The following is a 25,525-nucleotide window of genomic DNA, read 5'->3' as shown; positions in this document are numbered from 1 at the left end:
CGTCAAAGCTCTTGATCACACCGGAGAGTGCTTCAGCTATATATGTTCAACCTTTTCAAGTCTCAGTGCCGAGAAGAAAAAGGCAGGACTATTTGATGGCCCTCAAATAAGAACACTCATCAGGGATCCACACTTTGTTACAACAATGACTGTGGCAGAGGCTAGAGCTTGGAATGCATTCTCTGATGTGGTGCGGAATTTCCTTGGGATCAGGAAAGCGGACAACTATCGAGAGATTGTGGAGGAGCTGTTCTTGAGTTTCCAAGCACTTGGATGTAGAATGAGCATCAAGGTTCACTACTTACATAGTCACTTGGCCCAGTTTCCAGAGAACATGGGTCACGTGAGCGAAGAGCAAGGTGAACGCTTTCATCAAGACATTAAAGTTATGGAAGAACGTTATCAAGGCTGATGGGACTCAAACATGATGGCAGATTACTGCTGGTCCTTGATGAGAGACATTCCACAAGCTGTACATTGGAAATCGTCAAAGAAGAGGTCGTTTATGCAGATGTAACATCACTATTGTGAATGACCTTTTTGTACATATTTTCTTATCTTCACAATTCAATTCTTACATGGTAATATGCATTCACTCACATTGATATGCAGTCACTCTCACAACTTTGTGCTACGGCTCATTGTATATTGTATCTTATCTTATTCTTGTATGGATGTCTGTTTAGCTATTCGTATATGAGCATAAATTTGCTGTTTTTATTGAAAATGCAATATTTGATATCTCACAAACCTGATGTGATAGACAAAAACTGATGCCAGATTTGGAATCAGCACCCCAAAATTACATTAAAACTGTTGGAATACCTTATGCCAGAAAAAGTGTGTTGACCAGTGTTATCGGTTCGATTATTCGACTCATCGGATGACACGAAATTCATGTCTTCGGCTAATACATGTTCCTCCCCAGACATTAATGGTCATCCCCCTGGCCCTTGTAAATATCAACGTTATCCAACAAAGCCCCATCACAAGGGTGAAACAAAAACAAATAACAAAAATGTGCCCGTATTGAAACGGTTGTACGCCGTATGGACCTGAAAACTCATTTCCCTTTACAAGAATACGGAGTAAACCGCATGGGTTGACGGATATGCATGCTGTTGGCATGCAATTCTTGTAACCTTTGGACCAAAATGGGTCGAACGTTCTATATTTACTGGGTCTCTCTGATCAGTGGAAAATAGAGGCATATGGCAAGCAAAATCTAAAAAATACCAAACTAAACCGCACATAGTTCGTGCAAAGTGCAGTACAGTGCTGTGCACACAAACTTGACCGAGGCAATGAGATTCGCTAATGTGCTGTAGGGCACCACGGTGGTGAGATGTCAACTACCTCGCCTGGTATACACGAGGTCTTTGGTTCGATCCAGACCCTGACGCCTCCTGTATATTTGGAGTTTGCAGTGTCTCTCTCCTCGTGTTACTCCGGGTCATCCGGGTTTACCCTTCCACATTTATAAACAACATCACGCGTTCAGAGTATTTGGCTGCTATACATTTCCACATTCCAAGCCAGCTTCGTTCACCTATCATTTGTGGCCAGGTGGCTTCTGAAAAAGAGCCGTATAGCGCAGTGGGAATTACCGAATAAAATAAAAAATATAGTTTCGTTTATTATTACAGCTGAGTAAATAAGGTCACTCAGAGCAGTGGAATGGTGTTGTTCCCTGCCATCATCATCACCCACGATTAATCCACTGCTGGATGAAGGCATCCTCACGCCGTCAGCATGTTTATGCCACAATTTCCACCAATGACTCTGGGTCAGACAATTAGTGAGCTGAACGCTACACGATGCATCATTGTACAATATCATCAGGCATGATCTCCACCAGCTGTCACCATATTTCAGTCTTGAAATGCAGCAATCCATCTCAATGTCATATAAGGTAACATAAATCCTAGTGAAAGAACAACAGTTTTTAGGTACATTATGTTCCTGGCCAACTACAATAGTAAGGGTGCCATTAAAAAGTCATAGTTGGATAGAATATGAATTAAATATCAATGGATAGTAAGCATTAAAAATACAACTCAATATTCACAAATGTTACGTGCTAACATGTTTCTGAATATCTGTAATTGTACACAGTGGTCCAAATGTCTCGTGCCCCCCCCCCCCCCCCCCCCATTTAATCCTCTAAAACTTTAAATACATTTTTAAGTAAAGTTTATTTCAAACGGGAAATGAACATACAAAGGGAGGAAAATAAATGTTTGGGGTGAGTTAGTTGGGAGTCACGAGATATCGGGACCACCCTTTACAGGCACACCCCGTTTAGCGCTACCCCGTACAGCGCTGATTCGTCATCGAGCTGTTTGTAATCACAATTTTTAAGAACAGCACACGCAACAAATGATTTGTAACGCCGCAATTTTAAATAATTGCTGGGCCTTTTAGACGTTCGCCGTTTACATCGAAAATAATTATTAGGAGGGGGTTTTGTTTTTACTCTGCAATTATCGTGTCCGGGAGGAAGCCGCGGACGAAGCAGTCGTGAAAGAGAAGCCACGTGGCGGCTGTAGAGTCACAGGGGTTTGTTGACCTCCTCTGAACTCGAGAGAATGCAGAGGTAAGTAACACATTCCTCCTGCGGAGGGAGCTGGTAGGAACGTTGGGTTGCTCGATCAATGGCCAGGGTCAACAGCGGCGTGGTGTATTCCGCCAATATGCCCGACTGTGAGGGCGGGCACAAGCCGGCGTGAGTAGGTTAAACGTTGAGTTTTATAAGGGCACCACGGGGTGACCAGCCCCTCCCCACCCAGCCCCACCCCTCCCACCCCCCACCCAGCCCCTCCCCATCCAGCCCCTCCTCCCCACCCAGCCCCTCCCCACCCTCCCTCCTCCCCACCCAGCCCCTCCCTCCCCACCCAGCCCCTCCCCTCCCACCCCCCACCCTCCCCAGCCCCACCCAGCCCCTTCCTGCACGACGGACGGACACAATAATCCCCTGTGGGCTGGTGGGACCAGTGGGTTCCTCCCAGTATGAAATGTACTGGTAATGGCAGAACTCCACGACTCCAGGCAGTGGCCCCGAAGCTTGCCATAACGTCAGGGGGCCCTGGTCGAATACAGCCAACGTGAGTTGAGCGTTGACAATTAGACCCAAGGCGAAACATAACATATAAAAGATGGTTTAAAAGTTTTATCATCAGTATGGCATAAGTATACCAAGTTTGCAGTCGGTACCACATTGGGAAGTGGGTTAAAATTTAGTTACAAGATTTGAGGATACAACAACAGAGTGAAAAGAAATCGTGTAATAATAAATAAAATAAAATCGTGTAAAATAATAATAAAAACACCTTTAATGTGACAACATCGTGGCCTTCCATAGCCCGTCCAGCAGAGGTCACCAATGAGTCTTGTATGCTCGAATATTCACGAATTACAAAGCTCTCTGTAGCTGCCGCTGTCGGAGACATCGTCATCTTCAGCACCCACCACCATCGTCGTCATTGGAGATTCAAGTTCAGCATTGACTGGTGTGGTTTCAACCCAGGCTGTGTGATCCTGTCTTTCTTATCTTAGATTTATATATCTATCGATCTGTCCCCTTCATCCAAGCCGCTTGCTGTATAATAGTGCTCACCACTGTACTGCTGTTGCAGCTACTGATGCCGCACTTGCTGCAGCTGCGGCTCTGCAAGCTCTTGCTGATGACCACTGCTGCTTTTAGCTGCTTCTGCTGCTGCTGCTGGTGTCTCTACTGCTGCCCTCTCTGCTGCTGGTGTCTCTGTTTGCTGCCCCCTGTGCTGCGGGTGTCTCTGCTTGCTGCCCTCTGTGCTGCGGGTGTCTCTGCTTGCTGCCCTCTGTGCTACTGGTGTCTCTACTGCTGGTGTCTCTGCTGCTGCCCTCTCTGCTGCTGGTGTCTCTGCTTGCTGCCCTCTGTGCTGCTGGTGTCTCTGTTGCTGCCCTCTCTCTCCCTGCTGCTGTCTCTGCTTGCTGCCCTCTGTGCTGCTGGTGTCTGTTTGCTGCCCTCTCTCTCTGCTGCTGGTGTCTCTGCTTGCTGCCCTCTCTCTCTGCTGCTGGTGTCTCTGCTTGATGCCCTCTGTGCTGCTGGTGTCTGTTTGCTGCCCTCTTTCTCTGCTGCTGGTGTCTCTGCTTGCTGCCCTCTCTCTCTGCTGCTGGTGTCTCTGCTTGCTGCCCTCTCTCTCTGCTGCTGCCCTCTCTGCTGCTGGTGTCTCTGCTGCTGCACTCTCTGCTGCTGGTGTCTCTGCTTGCTGCCCTCTCTGCTGCTGGTGTCTCTGCTTGCTGCCCTCTGTGCTGCTGGTGTCTCTGCTTGCTGCCCTCTGTGCTGCTGGTGTCTCTGTTGCTGCCCTCTGTGCTGCTGGTGTCTCTGCTGCTGCCCTCTGTGCTGCTGGTGTCTCTGCTTGCTGCCCTCTGTGCTCCTGGTGTCTCTGTTGCTGCCCTCTGTGCTGCTGGTGTCTCTGCTTGCTGCCCTCTGTGCTGCTGGTGTCTCTATTTGCTGCCCTCTCTCTCCCTGCTGCTGTCTCTGCTTGCTGCCCTCTGTGCTGCTGGTGTCTGTTTGCTGCCCTCTCTCTCTGCTGCTGGTGTCTCTGCTTGCTGCCCTCTCTCTCTCTGCTGCTGGTGTCTCTGCTTGCTGCCCTCTCTGCTGCTGGTATCTGTTTGCTGCCCTCTCTCTCTGCTGCTGGTGTCTCTGCTTGCTGCCCTCTCTCTGCTGCTGGTGTCTCTGCTTGCTGCCCTCTCTCTCTGCTGCCCTCTCTGCTGCTGGTGTCTCTGCTGCTGCCCTCTCTGCTGCTGGTGTCTCTGCTTGCTGCCCTCTCTGCTGCTGGTATCTCTGCTTGCTGCCCTCTGTGCTTCTGGTGTCTCTGCTTGCTGCCCTCTCTACTGCTGCTGGTGTCTCTGCTTGCTGCCCTCTCTCTGCTGATGCTGGTGTCTCTGCTTGCTGCCCTCTCTGCTGCTGGTGTCACTGCTTGCTGCCCTCTCTACTGCTGCTGGTGTCTCTGCTTGCTGCCCTCTCTCTGCTGATGCTGGTGTCTCTGCTGCCCTCTCTGCTGCTGGTGTCACTGCTTGCTGCCCTCTCTACTGCTGCTGGTGTCTCTGCTTGCTGCCCTCTCTCTGCTGATGTCTCTGCTTGCTGCCCTCTCTGCTTCTGGTGTCTCTGCTTGCTGCCCTCTCTGCTGCTGGTGTCTCTGCTTGCTGCCCTCTCTCTGCTGATGCTGGTGTCTCTGCTTGCTGCCCTCTCTGCTTCTGGTGTCTCTGCTTGCTGCCCTCTCTCTGCTGATGCTGGTGTCTCTGCTTGCTGCCCTCTCTGCTTCTGGTGTCTCTGCTTGCTGCCCTCTCTGCTGCTGCCCTCTGTGCTACTGCTGGTGTCTCTGTTTTCTGCCCTCTCCGCTGCTGCTGGTGTCTCTGCTGCTGCCCTCTCTCTGCTGCTGCTCCTACTGTCAAGCGGGTGCAGCCACTGTACACACGTACACTGTACAGCGCGCGCCGTACAGTGCACACACCGGGTACAGTGCACGCACTGCATGTGCACTGTACGGCGCGTGCTGTACAGTGTACACACCGCGTACAGTGCGTGAGCTGCTGTACGCGGTACAGTACATTGCGCTGTGTGCACTGTACATCAGATCGGGGATATTTACTTCATAGTGGAGGAATGCGATGAGCTGCAAATCTTTCCCAACCCCTCAACAAGACGTCGAGTACCTGGTGGCATTGCGAGTGGCCGCGTTGGAACCCTGAACACCGTCTGTGCGCAGAGTTTAAGATGCCACGCAGAGTGTGTGGAGACACACTCGCCGTAGGGTGCTGTGGTGAAGAAGTGTCCTTGTGAGCCGTGTGTCAGACTGGGCGAAGTATACAGCTTTCAGTTGTATTTGTTTGGTAGAGCCCTGTGAGCCATTCGGCTCTTGAATCGGGTGCAACCGCAACAAACAAAAAACTAAAACATGAACAAGAAAACATCTTAAAGTGACTTTGCACAAACAGAAAAATCCAGGACAAACTGCAAAGTTTTCCAGAAAAAAAGCACCGTACACCAAGGCTGTGCAAAAACCCCAGTGGGATGCAAGTCAAACAACAACCACAACAACAACCACTAGACAACGTAGACTAAAGCCATCATTATAACTCCGTACTACAACAATCTAACATGGCCAAACCAAAAAACTTTTCGAAATCACCAAAATAAAGCCATCAGCAATGTAACAGTGATCATAGGAACTGTGACCGAAATTTCACAATAAACCACATAAACAACATGTACCACCAAAACCTGCAGCCATAGCTGACCGCGGCTTCTATTCGCGATAAATCCGTATTCTGAGGCCCAGCGTCAATATTCCCCACATAGTTGCATTCGCTTTTTGATCCTAATGACAAGGCATGCGGATAGGAGGAGCATTTCTTATTGATTGGTCCATGTTGTGTTTGTTGTTAACAGCGTCCTGTCGGCAAATGAGGTCTGCAGCTGTGGCACAGTTTATAGATAATGATTGTTGTATTTGTGTTGGGGAGCGGTGGTGTACGAACCTGGCCACCCGGGTCCAACACCCAGTCACGATTATCTGAACCGATCCTGGGCCTCCCCTAGGTCGACTCAGCCTCAAATTATTACTCAGTGCGGTGTGTAAACATCGCCACTGGGGAGACAAAGGTTCCGTGCCGGCCTTCATAGGTGCTGCTCGCTAACAGCGCTTGCCCCTACAGCCTGTTAAGGCTACACGGGGGCATCTTCGTCTTTGTTGGCTCCTGCTGTTGGAGACTTCGTGAACATTCCCTGCCTGCAGAGGCTCACGACATCGTCCACTTCCCTTTTCTCGTTGAGGCCCAGCAGTGCGACACGTCGTGGAAGTGTCGCCCCGGGATGTGGGCGCTAGAGACTCGGCGATTTGTCCTCGGGTGACCTCGCATCTCTCTTGGCCTCAAATTCCCTGCGAGTCAGTCAACTACCCACGCATCACGCCAGCCAGCCAGCCCAGCCTTGCCACCCACACGGACACAATCGCACCCTTCCATCCGTGCTCTCTCTCTCTCTCGGCATTTCGCAAGGCTGCCATGCCAACATTTCAGACAACCTTCCAACAAACAAGCCATTTACCCACCCAACCACGCGGCTAACATTAATATCAAACTTTTATTCAAAGAGACAGACATTTGTTCATTCAAACATTTACCCAACCAGCTCACAACCTGCAACAACCAGCCACTCCGTTTTTTTGACACACCCATTACATTCACATTCTCAGCCAATTGCCCAAGTAGCCATCTGCCCAAACAGACATCCTCCACCTTATCCATTTATCTTCCCATCCATTCAGGCACCCAGTCAACATGTATTGCCAACCTGCTCATATCCAACTCGCCAGCCAGACATTTGCCCAAACATCCTTTCTTATCCACCCAGCCAGCTGCCCCTAATATGACCCCCACTGCAAAATGTCTGCACACCTGCCTGCCTTTTAAGTAACCTTCACAGCCTCAACTGTGAGCTCACACGCTCGGGCGAGAACCCCAGGTTAGTTGTCTCCAGTTGTCAGGGTTGAGGATCGTATTGCAGGGACGACGTGACGGCGGTATTAATTGGATAATCCATGTATAGACCGGGTATCTGCAGCCAATTAAACACATTTTTGCAATTCTATTTTTAAGAAGACTTATCAATGCAGCTGCATGGCTCAGGACAAATTAAAAGAGCTGCCTGGAATAATATATTGCAGATCGTGCTGGAAAGGCATAATTGCTGATTGAAAAGTCAATATGTGGCCTGCGCAAGTGGTTAAGCTAATTAACATGGCCCTTTATAAAGGTAATAATTATTGCACAACCACGGCTGAGTGGTCATAAGTCCCGTCAAAATCGGGAACATTTGGGTGTGGGAACATTTCAGAATATAAAAAAATGTAAAAAAAACTGCATAATTGCCTGTTAGTGTGATCAAATGCGGCCTATTTAGCCAATTTAGAAAATTACTGCAGCACATTTTAGAACAGAGAATGCTTACAGCTCAATATGGGTAGTACAAAAGGTGGCTGGGCCTTTTTGTCCCGTGGCACGGAAGAAGTAAAGGTACCTTTTTTGCATAATTTAACTTTCAAACTTGACACATTAAAACAAAGAACCCAATTAGGGTCGAGTTTGCACGGTCACTCAACAAAGACACACGACATCTGACCGACACTCCTCTGATCTACAGGTGTGACTGCTGTTTGTAGGAAACCGCCGGACAACTGACAGAAACAAAGTGGCAAGCCAAAAGCAAAGACAGCGGCTGTCAAGGGGGCAACTTCGAGTGTTGCAGCGCGCGGTCGTGATGGCAGGATGCGTGTCTTCCGGCTACACCTTGGTGCCACACAGGCTTGGCATGATCGTGCGCGGCATAGACTTGGCGCACGGCGACGTGCCCCGTCACGTGATGGAGCAGATTAAGAGCGACGTCACCAAACATCGCCTGCTCATCTTCAAGGTGAGTTGCTCATCATCGCAGCGGATATGGAATTAAAAGTTCACGAAGAGCCTACAATAGTGGTTGCTCCAGCGCTGTGGTGTTGGTGGGGCGAGAGACGGAGCTGAGTCCCTCCCAACGTAATGGTCGGCACCCCTTCTAAACTCTTATGGTTAAGTAAAACAAAGATTGTGCTTTAAACGCCGTTGTGATACTTGCAGTTTATGTGCAGTGTGCAGGTGGTTAATTGCCAGTTGGGATGCATACTTGCAAATAGATGTATTATGCACCAATCCTGGGCTTTCACCCAAGCCAGTTCTCCTGAGGAGCGAGCTGCTTATATTTAATATTCCATCTGTTGAAGGGAGTTCTGATGAAGGAATTGCCAATGCATTCAAATGCGTCAATTAAACCGCCTGCAACTTTGTACTTTGAAACAAGATAACCTGATGTCGGCTTTGTCTCGCCATCACTTTGAGCAGTTTGTGAGCATTCAAAGAGTACAAGACAAAAAACGACTACAAAGATAAACTTAAAGTGTGGCAGGAGAGCTCGGGGTGGGGGGGGGGGTTAATGTTGTGTCAGCACTGAACCAGAAACTGCTGAGAACACGAGTCCAAACTAACCAATTACGATGCAACAGTTATAATTTCATGGGTTGAGGGTCTTGGCTCCGACTGCGTTGCCTGCACAAAAGAAACATAATTACATTTGGTGAATAATTTAATTCTGCATTTTGCAACATTGATAAGTAAAATATGTTTGCTTGAATGCTGTGTAATGAACAGTTTTGGCAGGTCTATTAAGTCCTATTGAAGGGAAATAAGAAGTTAATGCCGTTTTGTCCCCTTCCTGGTGCCAATCTAATAGACCACTTGCTGAAAATGTTCAAAAAAGTTTTTTTCCTCATGTCTCTATGCTGATGTGACATTTATAATTCAATTGGGAGAGGAAAAAAGCTTAAAAAAGCACATGATTGTAAGTAATGTATGTCATTGATTATCATGAGGTCATGCGTTTTGGATTTTTAACACATCTTCAGCGGCTGATGCATTTAACATTCTTCACCGGAGATGTTGGCATTTGCCTGTAATCCAGTAACTTTGAGGCAGGGTTGGGTGGATCATGTAAATTTGTGAAATTCCCAAACTCACAAGATTTTGGTGTGGCTAAGAAGTGGCAGTACATTAGATTGGTTTACAAAGCCGTGTCAGAGTGTTTTTCCTATTGTGTTCGTGGGTTTTCTCAGGGCACTTTCGTTCCCTCCTACTACACTAAGCAAAACAATCCTTAAAACTGAATTGGCCACTGAGTCTTAAGACTCAGTGAGGCTCAACTCTTGGTTGTTACCACGCTCACGTTTACCCCCTGCGCTATTTGCTGTTTTTGCCGTTTAAACATAGGACCAGGGCATCATCTCTGGACAGAAGCAGGTGGACATCACCCGCTGGTTCGGCGAGCCGGAGTCCACCTTCTACAATCACCCCAAGTCGCCGCACCCGGACGTCTTCCGGGTCTCCAACGACCCCGCTGAAGGCTGCACGGGCGTGGGACGCACGGGCTGGCACATTGACGGCAGCTTCATGCCCGCACCCTTCGCCTACTCCATCTACCACATCGTGCGGGTGCCCAAGCGTGGGGCCACAGGTGAGGTGGACGACGCTCCGTCGGCAGTGCCACTTTCGTTTCTTTTTGCCCTTTCGAACTACAGTTAAAAGCGTGGATGCGTTAGTTGTCCGTCTGGTTTTTTTCACCGTCTCATTTGTAGATGTGGGGGGGGGGGAGGTGATAGCTCTTGTAAAGATGTTCATAGATGAAGAACATGTTTGCATAAGTAAGTAAGTCTGAGCATTTCTTATCGAGCAACCTTATGAGTCCAGTCCATCACAAATGAGCACTAATCACTTACCTAAGAGAAACTAGCCAAATTGATCAACTTGAGCACATCTTAAAACAACCTCGAACACGCGTTTAACAGCCCCTTTTAAACCCTCCGTCTCCACCCTTGTTCCCAATCCACATCTCCGTCTCGCACGCGTGCCGTCAGTGCCCTTTAACCCTTGACCCCCGTCTAGTGTATTCCCGTGCGTGTGATTGGTGTGTGCTCTGCTGAGTGTGGAGATTTCATGTTTGCGTGGTGCGAGTGCGTGAGGATGGCTCGCAGATCCCCTACAAAATGATTGCTCAAAAATTGGTGATAAAAAGCAAGCGTTAATAGGATCATGAATGGTCACCATGGCGATCCGTAATTAGGTTTCACGTCAATATTCCCCTTGTCGGAATGAAAACATGACATCAAATGGCTACTTCTGAACTCACTTAATTCGCCCTATTTAAACACACTTGGGTCACACTTGTGATATGCCCGGCAGAGAATGTTCATTGAATGTCAAAATCAAACCAAACATTTGAAGTCCAGAATAATTTAGCCAAATTATTTGAACAAAAACGAATTTAATGTGATGGGTTTTTTGTGCAGTCATCAGTGACGGGGCTGACATCATTAACACACCACACTTGCTTAATTTAGGGACGTCTCCCTGGATTTGAACCCAGGATGTCAGTGGTACCAGCTCAGTGCTCTGACCCCTGAGCTGTATCGTAGCTTGGAGAGGTGCATTATTGGAATTACACTGAGATGCAGGAAGAGGAAGTACATGGAGTGGAGAACATCATAGTGACTCAAAATGAAGGTGTTTTTGGGTGAGATCATGTAAATATAAAGGTGTCCTGAACCCACCACCACCCCGGCGATGTTACCAAAATTGTGGCAAAATCGCCAAATGAAGCTGGATATAATTAACAATGTCGTTAACTCAAATTGTAAATATTGTGGATTTACTCTCCAACACACCGGTGGGCTAAAGTAGTATCTAATTAGCACATTTGTTTACGTGACAAAACTTACTCATTGGCTGTGTCAGGTGGTGGTGGGTTAATGACACATTTATCTTCACGTGATCTGACCCAAAAAAAAACTTTATTGCCGATTATATTGGTCGCGAAAGCCTACGTGTTAAACTGATCATAGTGACTTGGAAAAAAGGTAAGCAAGCTTGGGCGGGCCACGTGGCTCGAAGCGGGTGATGAGCGGTGGACGACACTGGTGACAGTGCCAACAAGAGAGGGTGTCCACCGCGGAGATAGAGCAAATTAAATCACATTGCCTGCATAGGCTGTTTGTAAGTGTATGTTGAACTTCTTTCGTACCATACGTAGTCAACCGTGCTAATCGGAGGTGTGGAGAAGGACAAAAACCGAAACACAAAAAACAAACACAAACAGCTAATGGTATTGTTGCATCAAAGGACCATGAGAGATGATCATGGATTGGGAAGGCCTTCATCAAGTGGTGCATCGAGCCTGACTGATGCTGATGGTCATGATTGATGATGCTTTATAATGATAATAACGGCATGAATGTAAGAACATGTGTGGCATAATTGGAGCAGCTTTTGTGCATTGGGAGCCAGCCATATGCTGTGTTCCCTCCATATAATTTCATGGGCTCCCTTGGCCACTCAATGTAGGTTCCTCACGGTTGTTAGCCCCCCGCCGACACCCACAAAATCAAATTACTTCCCACACACCTCGTCACCTACGTAGGCAAGCGAGAGCTGGTTTGTGATTGATTATCTCTTTCACGAGGTATAGGATCTGGATGACCCGGCCCTCCCGGGAGGATCTCTATCCCGTGGCAGTCAATGGAGTTGATGTGAGATCTTGATGCCTCCCAGCGAACGTTCTGCCTGCTCCATATCACATGCGCCATGACTGAAAGTGAAGAAAATAAGCTGCGGACCGTGATGCCCAGCCAACCTTCACCTCCCCATGGACCAACTAATCGTGTCAACCAGATGCACACGTGTACGTGTGTGCCTGTATCTTTGTACAAATGTATACTTGATAATAAAACAACGATTTTTCTAGCGCCCATGCATGGCGAGCCATCACAAGGGTGCTGGGATATATGCTTATGAGGGTTTTTTTTGTATATTATTTTTATTGAGCCAACTATTGGGGGGGGGGGGGGGGGGGGGTGTACAACTTCAGCAACAGGTGAGCGGTGCATAGCGGGATAGGCGGCTCGGATAGACAAACAACGCGGACGTGTACGACCGTAGCATGATGTGGTACGTGGTGCGTCAGATCCCTTCTCTTCGAGGAAGGAAGGGGGAAAGAGGTGGGCGGAGTTCAATCAAGTACACTCAGGGTCTCTGCAGTGGCATTCACAAGGGGGGCTCAGATCTGGGTGGTCTCCCCTTCCCCATTCATCAGTTTCAGACTCAGGTGTTCTCAAGCTGCTAGGGCGAATAGGGAGTTGTGCCAGAGGGTGAATGATGGGTCCCAATGATTTTTGCAGGAGCTCAGGATGGTCTTTCTAACCGAAATGTTGAATAATTGTAGAAGAGTGTGTTGGTGCCTTGTGATACATTGGCATTTAAGGCCCAGGAGGGAGCTCATGAAGGTTTTTAAAAGCTAACCGCACTCGTCAGTGAAACTGCCTTACAGAGGACAAGTACGTCCGAGGCGATGTGTTGGAGAATGGCCCTCTTTCACAGCACATGCATCACGAGGCCAAATAGGTAGATTGTACAGGGTGGCTCACAAATCAGGACACATGGGGTTATTATGTTTATTGTATGTACGTATGTTTCACTGCTTTCGCACCGTACGTGGTCAATCATGCTAATTGGATGTGCGAGGGAAAGACAACAAACTTAGCACAAACATACTTTCGAAAGAAATTAGTTTTCAATCTAGATTTAAGTGCATAACTCCAGCGGCTTTCTAATATCGGAAGGATGCTTTTAACAAATCATGTAGGGTTATTTTATTTCTTTTAACAACTGTTCAAACTGACTTCCATTAACATTAATGCATCCGTGATTTTTTTATTATTATTAATTTTGGGATTTTAAGATCACAGGTTGTAATATTTGAACATGAATAAAAAAAATGTTGTCTCAATTAATTCAGGGTTTTTGGTTGAGTCTTGTAAACGATGGATTTTTAGGTGACACCACAGGAAGATGAAAAGTAGATATTGATAACGATAATAGATCAAATATTAACTTTAAGAATAAACTATTAAAATAGTTGAATGCCAGTGGTAAATTAAATAAAATAACCCTGTGTATCCTCACTTTTGGGCCTCCCTGTATTAAATGTAAGCTTCCGTGTGTTGAGCAGACTCGAGTCTGCACTATTGGACATCTGTGAAAAATAGTTGTATAGCTCATCAGATTCCTCCAGTATAAATAAATATTCTGATAGCGCTTGTGGATGGGTAGCCACCATGCACAGGATGTTGTTATAGGCTGCAGAACCGTAGCAGTGCAGCTTAAATGCATTGTTGTACTGTTCTTCTTTGCTATCACATGCGCCGCAGCCTTCACCAACCCACACTGACCATTATGGTCAGGTACGGTCAAATAACCCCTACGTCCCGCACAGCTTGAAGAGGTTCTCAGTATGGATTCATATTGATTGTTGGGTTAGGCCACGTAATGATCTGCCCAAATTTGTGTCGTTAAGACCCTCAACTCGACATCACAAAACAAATTAAATTGTCACGTGTACAAGCGTTTAAAGCACCAATTATTATAGCTTCAGCTTGCTGGTAAGTCGAAGAATAATGCTCACAATTCTCAGAACCTAAATTAGTATCTAATGGCGAAAGTTTTTGTTAGATTTGTTCTTCAACCTTACCATTGAGCTGACACAATAATTTGCGGGTAAATCGCTGCTACGCGTGACAGTTTAATTTTCCAGATCATTACTTGGCCCAAGGCAAAAAACAACTTTGAATTAATTCCATATTCACCAAAGCAGTGCATGGAGATATTGTGTTCTTCACCTTTAAACGGGAGTCAGCTGCTCACAAGTCGACATGCAGAAATGGGGCTAGCCTAACAACTCACCCACTCACTCATCAACTCGCACACTCAATACCACACATACACACTCACTCACTCATTTTTACACTCAGACCCACTCAGAATCAGAATATTTATACTGGAGGAATCCGATGAGCTATAAAGCTCTTCTTCACAGAGAGTTACAACAACAAGCAATCACAAAAACACCATCGAAGTGCAAAGTATAGGAAAAGTAAACGAATCACAAAACATTATTAAAGTAAAAATAAACAATTGTTTATTTTACCAGGTAAAGCCCACTGACCAAATGAGCTTATTTTTCAGAAGCGACCTGGCCACATGATAGCTCAACAAAGTGGCTTATCACTTGGAAATTTATAGCAGCCAAATAATCTAAATAATCACTCATCCACTAACCCATTCATTCATACACCCATTAACTCACACACCCACTCACCTGCTCACCTCCTCACTCCTACTCACCTACTCACTCACCCACTCAAAGATCCCCCGTATAGCCTTCACAGACTCTTGGGGCAAGTGCTGTTAGCGAGCACCTATGAAGGCCGGCACGGCACACGAGGGGGTGGGTGGCCAGTACCACGCCTGGCCACCTTTATCTCCCTAGTGGCGATGTTTACACACCATACCAGGTTCTCATTTGAGGCTAAGTTAACCTAGGGGAGGCCCAGTACCAGTTCAGATAATCTTCACTGGTGTTGACCGTGAGCAGAAATCGAACCCGGGTTGCCGGGTTCGTAGCGCAGCGCGCTAACGACTCTACTACCACTCCCCACTCACCCACTCCTCCATTTACTCACGTTCACCATTCACTCACACGGTCACTTGAAATTGGGAGCCGGCAGTGTCATAAGTCAACATGCGTAGGAATTGGGGCTACTTGAGCGACACAGTCAGTCGTGACTGTGAGTGAGACGCAGACCGTGGGACATATATCGGTCTTATCGGCTTCTCCAGGAGCTGTGCACTGCGTTTGATCTTTCCAGCGCTACAGACCGGCCCATATCAGCGTGGGCACGTGTCCGATACTGGATAAACACAGGGCGGTACTGGTGGCAGCACACGATAATAAGGTGATGAAGAAACCTTTGGAATGTAATTCCAAGCCGCAGTACTAATCGGAGACAGAAGGAGGCGATGTTGTCTTGAATCGGCTTGAGATGGCAACTCCACACCCCGAGCAGCCAAACGTGGGGTGTTATATATTGTTTTATATTAACATGTACTCTTATATTTTTTTCTTCAGAATTTTAGCCCTCACTATCTATTAGGTTTTTAATCTTACCTCCGACATGTATGCTGAAATGTTAAATTCGTGAGCGACTTTGTATTTAATTCGAGGAGGCATTATTTTCTCCAAGTTTCGCGACGAAGGGCACTTTTCGTCTTGTAAGTGATTATGAATAAAACAAATTCCACCCTGTTGCAAAAAGGGACAGGCCTGTCACCAAAATGTTTGCCTTCAATTAATTTTGCTTTCACTGCGCTCTCTCCATGTCAACTTCCGTCCGCTGTCACGTCTCATTAATGCTCATTCCACCCCATCCGCGTGAATCTTCATCGGCTCGATTTTAAATTGACCATGCTTTTCATTTTTATTTCGGCCAGCGATTGTGGTGAGGCTACCATGCACGTAAGGCGCTCATAGTTCAACAAACGCTCGCCACCTTCGTCGCGAACGTTGCCCCGTGATGTGCGTATTGCTATAACCATTTTTCGTGATGACTGGGATTGCAGTCTGCTATTGGGGTCTTCCCATAATGCTGCTATGCCTACATTTGTTTTCACCCAGAAGATTGCAAGTAGTGAACATCATCACTTTTTTTTACCTATTTACCCAGAAAGTTTCACTGAGTCTCGAGACCCTTTCAGGAAGGCATTCATTGCAGTGTTTTGCAAATTCGTTTCAAACAAATAATTTTGCATGTAGAGACGGAAAACAGGATTAACCCCAAGAAAGCCTATCACACATACGAGGGAACAACACTCAATGGTCCGCACATATGGGTTAGTGAATCCGTTTGGGCACCATGGTGGTGAGATGTTCTCTAACTCGCCAGGTATACAGGAGGTCGTGGGTTCTATCCTGACTCTGATTCCTGCTGTATATTTGGAGTTTCCATGTCTCTTTCCTCGTGGTCACATAGATTTTTCTCCGGGTTCTCTGATTTTTCCTCCACATTTAAAACATGCGTTTTAGAGTATTTGGCTGCTATAAATTTCCACGTGATCAGCCACTTCGTTGAGCGAACATTTGTGGCCAGTGCTCTTCTGTAAAAGATCTATGTAGCTCAGTGGGCCTGATCAAATAGAATAAAACATTTGTTGAGTTGTAGTTCATTTCCTGCCACCTCCGGCCAGCCTGCCTTGGAACCTAGTTCTGGGATATTACAAATCTGCATGTGGCCTTCGAGCGAGGCACTGCATCGCAGGCTCACGCCAGCGTATGTATTCAGGATTGTGGTTTAATTGAGCTGTGCTGCATTAACACAGAGCAGTGCCTCCATGCCGCCAGCGCTGCGCGAATCTCGACCGGCTGCTCCCCGGCGCGCACAACTTCTGACCTCCCGCGGCGGACCGGGCCGTGACCCCCGGTTAATTTTTGCCCGGGCGGTGTTTGGCGGTGCGTGGCGGTGCGTCGACGTGTGTGACGGTGCGTCGCTAATCCCCGCGCAGTGTTTGCCCCGCTGACTGATCTGATCGAGCGGCTGGAGCCGGAGAAACGCGCGCGCTGGGAGAGGCTCTGGATGGTGAGCGACCGGCGAAACCGGGTGATCCACCCCCTGATTTATCCGCACCCCGCCACGGGCCTGCCGGTACGAGCCGCTTTCTCACACACACGCTGGACCTACACACGCAAACAAGGACAAACAAAGTTCCCCGTATAGCCTTAACAGACTGCTGGGGCAAGTGCTGTTAGCGAGCACCTATGAAAGCCGGCACGGCACACGAGGGGGTGGGTGGCCAGCACCACACCCATCCGCCTTTGTCTCCCTTGTGGTGATGTTTACACATCGCGCCAGGTACTCATTTGAGGCTGAGTAGACCTAGGGGAGGCCTAAGACCGGTTCAGAAAATCGTCACTGGGTGTTGGCCATGAGCGCGCATCGAACCCGGGTGGCCAGATTCGTAGCGCAGCGCGCTCACCCCTACAACACCGCTCACCCCTACAACACCGCTCACCCCTACAACACCGCTCACCCCTACAACCCCGCTCACCCCTCCCCCGGCTCACACATACACATCCCACACCCCTCCATTGACCTGCCGGAATGAGCCGCTTTCTCTCACACACACACACACGCCACACCCCGTCGCGTGACGGTGGCTACAAACCGCTTGCGCAAAGACAAAAATCTCCCAGTATCGCCTTTAATAGACTGTTGGAGCAAGTGCTGTTTCCAAGCACACTCATCACCATTGTTGGCTGCGAACTGGAATCGAACTGAGGTCACTGGGTTCGTGGGACAATGCATTATCCACTCGAGTATCGCTTGCACTCACGCGCACGACATCCATCCTCCACCTCTGCATGCCACACACACACACATCTCACACCCTGCCATTATGAGCCACTTGCACCCCGTGCACACACACTCAACACACACACATCCCACACTCATGCCACCCACACACAAAAGCCCCCACCCGGCTATATATCTCAATCAGCTCAAGCCTCCCATATATCACGTGACTTCTGTGTGCCCACCCCCACTCTGAATATTTGCTTTAGTTTATTATGCCAGGTAGGCCCACTGAGCTATGTAGCTCTTTTTCAAAAGCGACCTGGCCACAAATGATAGCTCAACGAAGTGGCTTATATCTTGACTTAAAGCTTTATTTTTGTTTGCATTCTGACCACAAGTATTGTGGTTAATGCAGACATGATTAGCCGAGGTTTGCCTAGCTCTGCGATCTTACATTTACTTGCAAATTCCATCTCTGGCACCGCCCACTTACCCTTGGATTGTGCCCATCTCAAACCTATATAACCTTTGGCTGCAGTAGCTCTCTCGCTACATGTCTTCCTGCCTCAGCAGTCCGCCTGCTGTATTTTTTCACCTGAAGACGATTGCTTTTGGTGCGATCGAAACGTCGTGATTTTATTTGATTATTTTTCTATCTACGTGACTTTACCGAAAGACCCAAACAGTATGAAGTGGCTTATGTGGAAATGTATTGCAGCCGAATACTATAAATGCATGTTAATAAATGTGGAGAGAAAAACTGGAGGACCTGGAGAAACATCCACTCGACCACGGGGAGAACAGGCAAACTCGAAATATACAGTAGTCAGGGTTGCGATGGAACCGACGACCTCCTGTATGCCAGGCGAGGTAGTTAACGTCTCGCCACCGTGGCGCCCCACTCCCTGCCATCCAACATTCAGGCCCTTCTTCAGCCTCTTGCTCTATATCCTCCTGAGCTCACGTTTTTCCATTTTTTTCCATCCTTTTCCTCTTATTTCACATTCTTTCTCATCTCCCTCCCCATTCTCATCGCTTTCTCTTGGTCCCTGCATTGTATCATTGACTCTGCTCCCCTTGCCGTGGTGTGCCACCAGGTAAAAAGTTGCAAGTAAACAAGAAAAAGAATGACGATCAATATCGTGATCAGTAGCATAGCCACCTTCGTTTGATTCGTGAAATGAGCACCACTGGGTTAGGTTATATCAACGACAGATCGATTCGATTAAAGTTAGACACTCGTGATGCACGCCATACATCCAGTCAGTTGGATCTACGTGAACAGCCCGTTTTGTCAATCCACTGCTGGATGAGGGCCTCCCCATGCCATGCGGGTTGTTAGGATTGCTTTATATGCTACGCTACACTGATCAATGCCGCTTGACGAAGGCGTACATTACAACAATTAAAGTGTTTTCACCTTTCTGCCTTCCGCTGACAACATAGCTTCGCAGCCTATAACGGTTGTTATGCTCGATGGCTAAACTTCCAATCACCTACCGGAGGCAAGCCTGTCGCTAGCTTTTGAGATCTGATGAGATAATCCACATTCTACGTGATATGCCTGTGTGATTTGGTAATTTGCATCGCATCTTATGTGCGGGAATATATATTTATTTATGATGTTTGCAAATTGTATCCATGGATACATTGAGCAAATGAGACTATGAAAACTGGGCACAACAAATGAGAAATCATGCATTAAATTGCAGAGGGCGAATCATTGCAGATACAATTTAGACCGAGTCCCCTTTGGAGTAACTTGGAGTGTTCACTGTTTGGCTTTGAAAATTTCCAGCACAGCTGAACACTGCCGAAGATAATTGAAGAGCTTAACCTTGACTTTACACTTTGTTATATTGTTTGTATGATCAGTTTTGTTGTTTAACTTTTATATGCTGCCTTTGGGTTAGGCTTTAGAAAATAAGCCTACTTAAATATTGATCTTACATCCATTGTAAACAAAAGTCATGACATTTTGTGTCTGGCGCCACTCGTGATGTTCGTGTTGCTCGGAGAGAAAACGGAGAGTGCGGATTCAGCGATCAGCTGGGTGTGTGGTCCCACTCACCCTGAGTTATTTATTTTCTGGATCTGGGCACACAATAAGACTGCACTTTTAATTGGTTACGGAGTGTTCTCATTACCCCTCTGCATTAAGACTCAGATGGTAATCGGGTCTGAGTTGTGAGGACCGTGAGTCCGCGTGACCTCGCGCTCTCTCTCTCTCTGTGTGCACCTCTTTGAGTGTAAAACGGCGTTGCCGCGTTTGGAAAAAGGGGGCGACGGGATGTGTCGATCACGTGACCTCTTGACACAGAGTTGAGCCGCAGCCTCCTGGCTTCATGCTCGGGGCTCGTAGCAAGAGGTTTGAGTGCTGACCTAGCCACCTGAAATGCTTCAAAGTCTTGAGCTGTGCAATAACTTATGAGACTGCGAGGAGGGAATTGCAGTAGGAGGGTGTGAGTTCTGTAATTTTTTTCTATTTTATTTTTATTTTACCAGGTAAGGCCCACTGAGCTATCTAGCGCTTTATTCAGAAACGACCTGGCCATAAATGATATCTAAACGAAGTGGCTTATCATGTGGAAATTGGTAGCAGCCAAATATGCGAAACGCGTGTTTCTAAATGTGGAGGGAAAAACCGGAGGACCCAGAGGAAAATCCACACGACCACGGGGAGAGAGAGACACACGCAGACTCCGAATATACAGCAGGCGTCAGGGTCGAGATCGAACCCACGACCTTCCTGTATACCAGGCAAGGTAGTTGACATCTCCTAGCCACCGTGGTGCTTACTGGGAGGACCGGCATGTCTGCATTGAGATTTGTTAATTTATTATCCCAGACAATGCGTAATTCGGAATGGTGACATGGCCCGGTGGTAGCGCATGTACCGCTTGATGTATAATAGGTTCGTGGTGCGAATCCGGCAGGCCATCCTGGTTAATAGTGCAGGCATGATAAAGTAGTCTGCGCCGTGTGCTTCACAGTGCACCTTAAAGATCCCCTCACATTAAAATTAGTCGGACATTGTGTGCTGGTGTCGCTGTACAAGTTTGAAACATCATTGGCATGCTCCTTACGGGCAGACCGTACCCATCGGTAAGACATACAGCACCTTCGTCCATGATCGTCTGCTTTTTAAGAATAACACGAATACCACATGTCATTCATTACGAATGTTATTGTTGAAATTATTATCATGATCATGCTCATAAAGATGACAGTAATGATGGTGATCATTATAATGTAAGCAGCGATAATGATGATTAAATATTCCCAGTTTCATGATGATTATGGCCATAATGATGACAGTAATTTAGCCAATAATGATTCGCTGTGCAGGCAAATTCAATAAACTGTCACGATATTTTTTTCACATTTTGCCGCTTGCAATTCATTCACTCCGTTAACCTTCATGCAGCCCTGAGCATATTGCCGGCGTTTGCTTTTGTATGAATGATACATCGTCAGTTATCATGCACGAAATTGCTTGTTGTTGTAACTTTCTGACCCGCCCCTAGTAGACATCTGTGAAAAAGAGCTTCATAGTTCATCGGATTTCTCCAGGATAAGTAAAGATTTTAATTCTGAAATATTCGGGAACGTGGAAATCATATTTCATCGATTAATTAATGACCACAAGGAAAGTTGCAGCCCGTGCCGATGGTGACGACAACGCCATCTGGACGAGCCTTCTCTCTCCAGGCGTGACCTCAGTCACCCCTGTGCTCCGTGACGCCGGCGCGAGCAGACGCTGTGCTTCCACCTGGGCATGACGGAGGAGTTTGTGTGGGACGCGGAGGACGCGCCGCGAGCTCGCACCACCGAGCCCGAGGAGACGGGCGCGCTGCTGCGCGAGATCGAGTACGAGTTCACGCGGGACGGGGGCTCCATCCAGTACGAGCACGAGGTGCATCCCGCACAGCCCAACAGTTGGACAGACACACACACACAGCCGTACAGCTGTATAGACACACAGACACATGGCCGTACTGACACACACACACACAGCTGTACAGACACAGAGACACATGGCCGTACAGACACACACACACAGCTGTATAAACACACAGACACATGGCCGTACTGACACACACACACACAGCTGTACAGACACAGAGACACATGGCCGTACAGACACACACACACACAGCTGTATAGACACACAGACACATGGCCGTACTGACACACACACACACAGCTGTACAGACACAGAGACACATGGCCATACAGACACACACACACACACAGCTGTATAGACACACAGACACATGGCCGCCATTCGCCACTAAGTGGCGGTGACGTCACCACAACGCTTGTGCCAGGCCAAGTGCATCTTGAGGCCACGTGAAGTGTCGAACGCCCGCTGGCAGGAGGTCACGGGGCAGACCCAGGTGCCACGGGTCGACTGACTGAGATGACTGGCTGATGCACCACCTGTGCCCCCTACTGTGCCAACTTGCTGTGCTTTAGCCACCCGGCGCTCCGCTCGTTGTTGTGAGCGTCGCTCCTCCGCCCTCCGTTGTTATTGGAGGGCGACTGCCTCCAACTGCCCAGTAGCGTCCTTCACGAGCCTCCTCCACTGAGGCAGATCTTGACACCGCTGGTACCAGTCATCGGCAAGTCTACTCAGCTCCACGTCCTCCTGTACCACATCACCACTCCATCTCTTCTCTAGCCCGTGCCGCGCCCGTTTAGCCCCCTCAATCCGGCCGAACAAAAGCTGTTTAGGCATGCGGTGGCTGAGCATGCGGGCTACATGACCCAGCCAACGCAGTCTTGCCTGCCGGAGGAGCTCACCGATGGGACTTTGCCCAGATCTTTCAAGGATTTGTGAGCTCCTCACACAATCCAGCCTGGTCAAACCCATGATGGATCGTAGGCAGGCCAGCCTAAATGTTTCCAACCGGCGAAGATGCTCCATTAGGAGGGTCCACGTTTCGCAAGCGTAGAGAAGGGAGGGAATGACCATGGCCGAGAAGACCTGAAGCTTCGTGCGGAGCGACAGACCAGGTAGCTTCCACACAGCGTTACGAAACTGATGAAAAGATATTGCCGCTCGACTGATTCGGAGTGAGACCTCTGCTGATAAACTGGAGCCGGTCATAAGCACACTGCCCAGGTATGGGAAACTCTCCACTCTCTCCACAACTGCCCCATCACCGATTGGGAGTTGTGGGGGTGGAGTGTCCGATGGTACAAAATACCCAGGCAGGTGCTTAGTTTTGGTGGGGCTGATGGTAAGGCCCCACCTCTTAGTGGCATGCTCCAGTCTCAGCAGCAGCGTCTCCAACTCCTCTTCTGAATGAGCAGCTATTACCAAATCATCGGCATACATAACGTGGTTGACCATTAGGGAGCCATCCCTTGATCGCACCCGGGCGTCAATCAGCCTCCCATTATATCTGTACCAAATGGAAATTCCCCCGGTACAGCTATTGAAGGCTTCACGAACTACGCAGTCGAAATAGATGTTAAATAATGTGGGAGCCAGAGGACATCCCTGTCGCACCCCAAGGTGTACAGGGAAAGGCTCCGACTCCCGGCCACGTAGTTTTACCCGGGCCCGCTCACCATCATGAAGGTCCTTAATGATCGTGAGCAGAGGGTCAGGGACTCCGAAAGCACGAAGAACAACCCAGAGCCCGGGCCTACACACACACACAGCTGTACAAACACAGAGACACATGGCTGTACAGGCACACAGCCGTACAGCTGTATAGACACACAGACACATGGCCGTACAGACACACACATACACAGCTGTACAAACACATAGACACATGGCTATACAGACACACAGACACACAGCTGTATAGACACACAGGACACACGGGACACAAGGCCCTACAGCTGTACAGACACATGGCCGTACAGACACACACACACACACTGCTGTACAAACACAGAGACACATGGTCGTACAGACACACAGCCGTACAGCTGTATAGACACACAGGACACACGGGACACAAGGCCCTACAGCTGTTCATACACATGGCCGTACAGACACACACATACACAGCTGTACAAACACAGAGACACATGGTCGTACAGACACACAGCTGTATCGACACACAGGACACAAGGCCCTACAGCTGTACAGACACATGGCCGTACAGACACACACACACAGCTGTACAAACACAGAGACACATGGCTGTACAGACACACAGACACACAGCTGTATCGACACACGGGACACAAGGCCCTACAGCTGTACAGACACATGGCAGTACAGACACACACATACGCACCACCATACAGCCACACAGCCCTGCAGCTGTAGACACACAGAAACATGGCTGTACAGCTGTACACACACAGCTGTAGAGCTGTACATCCGTACAGTCACACGGTGGTACTGCCATACACACATTCACAGCCATTCGACCACATGGCCAAACAACTATAGACACAAAAGTGCACAGCTTCACAGCTGTACAATTGTAAACATCCCCCGTGTAGCCTTAGCAGACTGTTGGGGCAAGTGCTGTTAGCGAGCACCTATGAAGACCCGCGTGGCACACGAGGGTGTGGGTGGCCAGCACCACGCCCAGCTCCTTTGCCTTCCCAGTACTGCTGTTTCATACACATCGTACCAGTCACTCATTTAATGCTGAGTTAACCTTGGGGCGGCCCAGGACTGGTTCAAATATTCGCCAACTGTTATTGGTCGTGAGCGGGAATAGAACTTGGGTCGCCGGGTTCTTAGTGCAGTGCACTAACCACTGCGCCACCGATCCCAGATGTTCGTGTGCCTATACAGCTGTACAATCACACTGGCAGACAGCTCTGAAGACACAGCCGTGCAGCAGCACTCAGCATGCACACAAACATTCAGTCACGCAGCAGCACTCAGCATACACACAAACATTCAGTCACGCAGCAGCACTCAGCATACACACAAACATTCAGTCACGCAGCAGCACTCAGCATGCACACAAACATTCAGTCACGCAGCAGCACTCAGCATGCACACAAACATTCAGTCACGCAGCAGCACTCAGCATGCACACAAACATTCAGTCACACAGCAGCACTCAGCATACACACAAACATTCAGTCACACAGCAGCACTCAGCATACACACAAACATTCAGTCACACAGCAGCACTCAGCATACACACAAACATTCAGTCACACAGCAGCACTCAGCATACACACAAACATTCAGTCACACAGCAGCACTCAGCATACACACAAACATTCAGTCACGCAGCAGCACTCAGCATACACACAAACATTCAGTCACACAGCAGCACTCAGCATACACACGAACATTCGGTCACACAGCAGCACTCAGCATACACACAAACATTCAGTCACACAGCAGCACTCAGCATACACACAAACATTCAGTCACGCAGCAGCACTCAGCATACACACAAACATTCAGTCACACAGCAGCACTCAGCATACACACAAACATTCAGTCACGCAGCAGCACTCAGCATACACACAAACATTCAGTCACACAGCAGCACTCAGCATACACACAAACATTCAGTCACACAGCAGCACTCAGCATACACACAAACATTCAGTCACACAGCAGCACTCAGCATACACACAAACATTCAGTCACACAGTGGCACTCAGCATACACACAAACATTCAGTCACACAGCAGCACTCAGCATACACACAAACATTCAGTCACACAGCAGCACTCAGCATACACACAAACATTCAGTCACACAGCAGCACTCAGCA

At 48.2% G+C, this 25,525-nt stretch overlaps 1 protein-coding gene across 2 annotated transcripts in view; it reads left to right on the top strand.

Moving 5' to 3' along the window:
• The first annotated feature begins 3,398 nt into the window (after positions 1–3,398).
• LOC133350718 (3-((Z)-2-isocyanoethenyl)-1H-indole synthase-like) overlaps positions 3,399–25,525 on the top strand; it is a 32,294-nt gene continuing 10,167 nt past the window's right edge. Inside the window, exons 1-5 of one of the 2 annotated variants that reach the window (XM_061565378.1) lie at positions 3,399–3,509; positions 8,205–8,455; positions 9,838–10,081; positions 17,014–17,153; positions 21,562–21,720. In XM_061565378.1, coding sequence (XP_061421362.1) covers positions 8,303–8,455; positions 9,838–10,081; positions 17,014–17,153; positions 21,562–21,720 — 696 coding nt within the window. In that variant the 5' untranslated portion in view covers positions 3,399–3,509; positions 8,205–8,302. Of the gene's footprint in view, positions 3,510–8,185; positions 8,456–9,837; positions 10,082–17,013; positions 17,154–21,561; positions 21,721–25,525 lie in introns of both variants that reach the window. The other variant, XM_061565377.1, reaches the window with a different exon arrangement.

The sequence above is a fragment of the Lethenteron reissneri genome, chromosome 34 (genome assembly GCF_015708825.2).
Source record: "Lethenteron reissneri isolate LAM-NWPU_2019-01 chromosome 34, ASM1570882v1, whole genome shotgun sequence".
NCBI classification, from domain to species: Eukaryota; Metazoa; Chordata; class Hyperoartia; order Petromyzontiformes; family Petromyzontidae; genus Lethenteron; species Lethenteron reissneri.
The sequence above is the reverse complement of the archived record's forward strand: the minus strand, read 5'-3'. Positions and strand labels throughout refer to the sequence as shown.